The sequence below is a fragment of a genome (assembly GCF_019968955.1).
Source record: "MAG: Porospora cf. gigantea A chromosome Unknown PgA_NODE_1269_length_6752_cov_359.053, whole genome shotgun sequence".
NCBI classification, from domain to species: domain Eukaryota; phylum Apicomplexa; class Conoidasida; order Eugregarinorida; family Porosporidae; genus Porospora; species Porospora cf. gigantea A.
In genome coordinates this window covers 400-6,752 of record NW_027151358.1, presented here as the reverse complement: position 1 = coordinate 6,752, position 6,353 = coordinate 400, and the positions used below count along the sequence as shown (strand labels likewise).

Below are 6,353 nucleotides of genomic sequence, written 5' to 3'. Positions count from 1 at the left end.
TGAATTTCAAATGAAAAAGAAAAACGAATTTTCGTGGTTTTGAGTCATCACACGATTCGTTGAGGATTTAGAGTACCGTCATGAAAACAGTTCACACTGATTCGGTCAACTCCGTCTCAGTTGTACAGCTTGTCTCTGTAACCTCGGACATGTCGGTCTCATCGTTGGCGTAGTTGATGTGAAGGACTTTCTGGCGGTAGTACAGGAAGACCACTCCACCAAGAAAGACTGCAGACACAGCGATCCAGGAGCCGAACAACACCTGGTAGGAAGGCTCAGACTGGTCGATCAAAATGTTGAAGAGTTGAAGAATTCCAGCAGCGAATCCAACGGCCCCAGAAAGCTTCCCGAAGTGTTCCTTAGCGAAGATCTCCGAGACGTAGGTATACTTCGTTGTGTAAATGTAAGCGTTGGATATGGCGTATAGAGTCGCGGAAAAGTAGTGAAGTCCGTGGTTGTTCGCAAATCCCAGAGCCATAAATGTGATGTTCAGGATGGAGAGGACGCCACACAGCCATAAAGTGGCCACCTTGTCGTTGATCCACCCGAAGACGATAACACATACGGCCTGTACGGGCATGATCCATCCAAGATAGTTGGCGACAGCTTCTCCCGCGAATGATCGGAGGTTGACGTTGTACGCGTTGTAGACCATAATCTGAACGACGTACCACAGCAGGATCCCTATCCACTCAACCGTTGCCAGACACCTCAGGAACCCGGACCACCCACTTTTGTCCTTGGCTTCTTCGGGGACGTACTCCTCGTCGTTGGCCAAGGCAATTTCCTGCTTCATGCGAATTCTGTTCCTCGGAAGGCTCATGATGTAAAAGACAACGAATGGGACGCAGACCAAAAGGTAAATCAGCATTGATGTAGAGAGCGACCAATTGGCAGCATGGTTGATGACGTACATGAGTGGCATTATTGCAGTCGCCGCTGCCTGGACTGCCAGAACCGATGCCAAGATCAACTGCTTTCGCGCCGGCCACACTTCAGCCAAGATGAACATTGGGAAGGCAACGAAGTTCGCGCAGAGGCCTACGATGACGGCACCGGGAATGTACATCTGCACACTATTCGAACTCCAGATAAGCATAGCATACCCGCAAAAGAAAAGGACCTCTCCTATGATTCCGCAAAGACGCGGGCCAAAGTTGTCAAACAGGACGCCTGCGAAGAGACCGCCCACGAACTCTGCGCTGGACGCGTAGGTGTACAGGGAACCCACAGCGTTAAACTGGTCAGCGCACAAGAACGAGGCATCCACGCCGTTGGCTAAATTGGCTGCAGCTTGTTCAGCGATCTCCTCGGGTGAACAGAGCCATGCATAGGCACCATCCTCATACATCAGCAAACTTAGGTGTTGCCATCCGTAGTATGGGCACGCTGTCAGCAGGACTGCGCCAGCCCATACAATCAGTCGTACCCACTTGTTTTTCAGATGGTCATTCAAAGTAGTCATCTGACGAAAATTTAACATTCTTGGACAGCACATGTTCGGACCTGAAATATATTCAGTCACGACCGGGAGTCGATTGGGACGGCGCAGATCGCTCAGCGGGGGTCTTGGTTTGTTTATGTGGGGATCGTAGTGTGCCATATATTATCAAAAATGAATTGCTGCGCTGTAACCCCAGTGTGCAACGACCACTGGAGCCCAAACCGAGAGGGCGAAATGCCCAAGGCGCAGCTTCCCTTCGCTGCCGTAAACGAGTGGGCCAAAGCCGAGCTCTTGGGTATGGTGATGTCACCTCCGTGCCTTGGAGTGATGGCCGTGATGGATTCCTTGAGCATGCCTTACGAACTGACGAAGGTGGAGCTACCGTTCAACAAAAAGGCGTTGCGACGGAGTGCGGAGTACAAGAAGATCCCGATCCTCTTTCTGGACGATATCCAGATCAACGACTCTCTAATCATTGTCCGCTGCTTGGGTGCTTTGGCTGGACAGCACTTGTCGGCGGAAGACGTCGCGGTCCTTGAGCTAATCAACACAGATCTGATGGTCGCGATGGAGAAAGAGTTGTTTTGCCATGCAGAGAAGCCGGTGCAGCAGGCGTTCGTTGAAGCGTACATGCCTAACGCCTGGGCGGTGACGAAGATGTTCACCGCGCCTGTAATTCGGTATTTTGGAGGGAAGATCGCGAAGCAACGTCCCACGTTGTCGTTCAAAACAACATTGATGGACGTCGCGGAGCGCAGACAGGGCGCATTCTACAACGGCGCAACCCCAGGCATCGTAGACACGTACCTGTTCGGACTGCTGCACTGGATTGGCTTTGCTGAAATGAAGTTTTTGGATCAGTATTTGGCGCCGTGTCGTCTCGCTGATTGGTACGAGTCTATGGCTGGGCAGTCCGATGGTTTCGTACGTTCCATTGTCGCACATCTCTAAGGGTTTCAGACATGTTTTCATTAAACCGGAACCTGTCGACTATGGTATACAGTTTTCAAACTACTTTGTAAACATTATCTAATGGGTTCAAACTATGTACACACTATCTAAATGGGTTCAGACTATGTATACATTGGATCGAAACCCGTCGACTAGGGTATACAGGGTAGAAACCAAGTCCCCCAGTAAAACGAATTGCTCGGCGTTGAGTGAATCTGAATCTTGCGACCCCAAAATGGGAGTGAACAGCACTACGTCTCGAGCTGGTGCGACGCGGGAACCCTCTCCTAGAGCCAGGCAGAGATCAGCATCGTCCATAGACGACGTCATAACGGACACTGGGAGGTGGGCTTCGGCAAGCACCAGGGGTCCGAACCCAGTGACTCGGCAACAAGGCGGGTCCACGGCTACAGTTACTCCCGATCCTCGCAGAAGGGAGACGAGCTCGGCAACGCGTCGGGGGACACTGCACACATCTGCACCTCCGGTGATGATGACTCGCCTCGCACTTTTAAGCAGGCGCAGGACATCAGCAGGAGTTACCTCTGTAACTCGGTTCGCCATCGGGCGGTCAGAGGACACCTTGCAGAACTGAACTCGCCTCTGCAATCGTTTCATGAGAACCAGTGACGATACAGCCATCAGGGGCCCCACAATACCAGAAAACGTGCTGGTGGTGGGGATCGATGATAGTGTAAGAGCGGATCCGGTGAGCGCCACCAGCACGAGAGCTGCACGGGGCCGCTGTGGCGCCTCAATGCTCACTCCATACACGATTCCGGAAAAGGCGCATCCAGCCCCCATCACCAAGACTGCGCGTACCTGAGGACGCCACGTGTAGTAGAGAATGGAACATCCTGCGACGGCGTAGCACACCAGATGCACGTTCTTCTTGTACCTCGCGAGAACAGCCAAACGATCTAAGCGCCCCACTATATGCAAGAGTGACGCGCAGGCCAAACCGCCTGCAAAGCTCGCTAGGGACGAACCGACGACGACCACAAGCGGGCTCGCCTCGGTCAGCGACAAAAAAAGAACCAGCAATGCAAAGCTGACAAGAAGCTGTGATCCGTGGACAAAATAGGGTAGCTCGCTGGACCTAGAGGGCATTATGGGCGTCGGAATCAACGCCAGAACTGAGTTGAAACCCCAGCAATTACACACGCGAGAGAAACCGTAGAGCCATACCGTGATGGCTGGCAGTGGTGAGGGCACAAGCGAACCCTGCAATCAGACCCACTGCGGCCAGCGGAGTTGCAAACTCTGCTTCTGACACTGAGGACAGAGACATCACAGATCCGGCACAACACAGGGAACCGGCAACCTGAGTCATGAAATCAACGTTGTCGTGGAATATCAGACGAGCCACGAGGTACAGGCTTGGAATCAGCACACCTGGGATGATATAGAGGTAGCGGGTGGCACGACCTGAACTGAAGCAGCTAACCCAGTCCTGCGTGAGCAGAAGACCAACAGCCGAAACAGATTCACAAGCTACGGTAGCTCCTACTAATGGCCAGGAAGCGGTAAGTGACGTTGACAGCAGACTGGCCGTGGCCATCCCACTGACTCCAGAAAACGCGCAAAGAAGACCCATAAAGGGTCCATAGAGCACGGCGCTGCACGCATTCGCGGCTTGGAAAGCGACCGCAGAGGCCAGCACGAGAACCACCAGCAGATGCAGCACGACGTCCCTGGACACCACCAAGTTTATCAGCATGAGGACGCCACAGCCAGCCGTCACCGCCAGCGCGACGGAGAAAGAGGTGTCTTGTTGGACCGTAGGTTCCAGTTGCCTCTTTTTGGGAGTCGGCACCTTTGGAGGCGGAGGCAGCACAACGCCTGCCAACACAACCAGTGTGTAGCGAGCCAGGTCCTCGCACCTGTCGATGGCCAGCTGACCAGGCCTCCTCCTACTCTCTAAAGCCAGCAAAAACCGCGTGATGTTGGACGAGTACAGCTTGCTCGCCTGTTGAGGAATCAAGGCAGCCATATCGCTGTGGCCGATAACGGTTACCCCCCCAGGCGTAGTGTAGCTCGTGTCTTTTCTGCTCAACTCAGTGAGTCTCCCGGTGAGATCCACGATAACAGAACCAAATCGTAGTAGTTTGCACATCTGCGATGTCAGCGGATCTCCGTCGTACTCGCCGGTGACAATGACGACATCGGATATTGCGATCTGAGATTGTAGGGAGTCCGCTGTCAGTTCCAGGTGTAGGCCTCCGAGAGCGTGTACTTGCTCTCGGTTGTCTAGGTTTGATGCGATACAGGTCACCGCGGCTCCCATGCCCCTTGCGGCGGCTAGAGCTGCGAGACCGGCCACACCACAGCCCAGAACGACTACGATGGCTGGAGGAACCCTACCTGCTGGCGTGCACTGACCTCCCAGCAGTCGGCCAAAGTGATGAGCAGCAAATAGAACAGCCTTGTAGCCAGCTAGGTTCTGCATCGACGACATAGCGTCATATTGGAGATACTTTTGAAGGAGGGGGATCCGCGATAGCAAGAACAAATTGACTCTGCGGGTACAGCAGATTTCCAGCACGCCTGGATCCAGGTCTGGCCCTAGGCACACCACTGTCTGCCCCAGAGACACCAGCGACGCTTCCTCGGACGCTGGCGCTTTCAGCTTGAGCACGACGTCGGCAGCCCACACTGTTATCTTGTCCACCATTTTCCCCCCGCTGCGAATGTACTGCTCATCTGAGAACCCTGCCCGCTCTCCTGCATGCACTTCGATGAGCACACGAAACCCTCTGCTGACCAGTGTACGAACGGATTCCGGAGTCACTGCTACGCGGTCATCTCCCTCTGGTTCCCGAGGACATCCGATAGACGATGCCTCTAACTCCACAGTACCTGGCAACTCAGCCTCCGTCGCTCCCAGCAGTGGCGAGTTTAGCATTGAATATATTTTTGACATTCACTATTCATTGAATATATTTTTGGCATTCCACTATTTATCATGCGAACTGGCCTTCGCTGTCAAATCAGGCTGTTCCAATCTCGCCTCTCACATGCAGCCGCTGAACTGCAGAAAACGATTGACGCTTTTAATGAGCTACACGAGAGGCACCTACGGCTCAAGACAGTCATAGAGAGGCAAGCCCACGAGATGAACGAGCTTCGCCAAGAACGAGACAACCTAAGAAGAGAGCTGGAGAATGTACCACGACAATCAGAAAACCCTGCGATCCCCGATGTGTTAGAAGATGACTCCCCGGATTTAGATTGGGTGAACGAGGGCAGCGAACACGCGAGGCAGTGGGTGCTGCTCGAACATGGCGTAATCAAGAAGAAACAGAGGTGGATTCCCCAAGAGGAGAACCTCCTCGTGCGCTTAATGAACTCGCATGAAGAGAATGCTATGCGCTTCCGTCTCGTGACTGACGCGTTTAACCAGGATCCTACGACAAGAACCCGCTCCCTGGCGCAGATTCGCGAGAAGTGGCGGTCCTTACTAAAGTTCAACCGCTTAGAAAGAGCGTTGGAGTCCGAGACATACCGATTGGTACAGTGACACAAAAGTGTGTTCGTCGCAGGAAATCGGCGATTAATGGCTGAGCGGAAGGGCTGCCGTCTCCGGACGAATCCGCTGTTCGCCCGGCAGATGCGAGCTATAGAGAAACAAATCGATGATGTGCGCATTCCTCGAAAGCCCGAGTCTTCTGCCAAGGCAAGAAGAAAAGACAGATTGGCGGAGCCGCCTTTTGAGGATCCCTATCGCAACCCACAAAGCGGCGTCACCTCCAGTGTGCTGGCGCGTAGACGACGGAACGCGTCGCCAGCCCAGGAAAGCTCCGAACGACGAAAGGAATCGAGTGAACGTGTCGATTCAAGTGGGAACACCCCATGGTCTTCGATGACTGAAGCTAGGAAACGAGTCCCATCATTTTTAACAACGCCTAAGGAGAAACGCCATCGCTCATCGCGCGAGGTCGAGAGGGGCTCTACAGGA

At 53.6% G+C, this 6,353-nt stretch overlaps 4 protein-coding genes across 6 annotated transcripts; 2 read left to right on the top strand and 2 right to left on the bottom strand.

The window, feature by feature from the left end:
* Positions 1-91: 91 nt before the first annotated feature.
* Positions 92-1,465, bottom strand: KVP18_000201 (uncharacterized protein; the record flags this gene model as incomplete). The annotated part of the gene is made up of 1 exon (XM_067951792.1): positions 92-1,465. One exon carries the CDS (start codon positions 1,463-1,465, stop codon positions 92-94), a length of 1,374 nt encoding a protein of 457 aa, XP_067813242.1.
* A 150-nt stretch (positions 1,466-1,615) lies between these two features.
* Positions 1,616-2,395, top strand: KVP18_000204 (uncharacterized protein; the record flags this gene model as incomplete). Its single annotated transcript, XM_067951847.1, has 1 exon — positions 1,616-2,395. The coding sequence occupies one exon, from the start codon at positions 1,616-1,618 to the stop codon at positions 2,393-2,395; it is 780 nt and encodes a 259-aa protein (XP_067813247.1).
* Positions 2,396-2,512: 117 nt separating this feature from the next.
* On the bottom strand, positions 2,513-5,300 carry KVP18_000202 (uncharacterized protein; the record flags this gene model as incomplete). Of its 3 annotated transcripts, XM_067951808.1 has the most annotated exons (2): positions 2,513-3,531; positions 3,560-5,300. In XM_067951808.1, 2 exons carry the CDS (start codon positions 5,298-5,300, stop codon positions 2,513-2,515), a joined length of 2,760 nt encoding a protein of 919 aa, XP_067813245.1. The 3 variants fall into 3 exon arrangements, with proteins under 3 accessions (XP_067813245.1, XP_067813243.1, XP_067813244.1); XM_067951806.1 differs by lacking the exon at positions 3,560-5,300 and having other exon boundaries at positions 2,513-3,505; XM_067951807.1 differs by lacking the exon at positions 2,513-3,531 and having other exon boundaries at positions 3,552-5,300.
* A 60-nt stretch (positions 5,301-5,360) lies between these two features.
* On the top strand, positions 5,361-5,915 carry KVP18_000203 (uncharacterized protein; the record flags this gene model as incomplete). The annotated part of the gene is made up of 1 exon (XM_067951827.1): positions 5,361-5,915. One exon carries the CDS (start codon positions 5,361-5,363, stop codon positions 5,913-5,915), a length of 555 nt encoding a protein of 184 aa, XP_067813246.1.
* Positions 5,916-6,353: the final 438 nt, after the last annotated feature.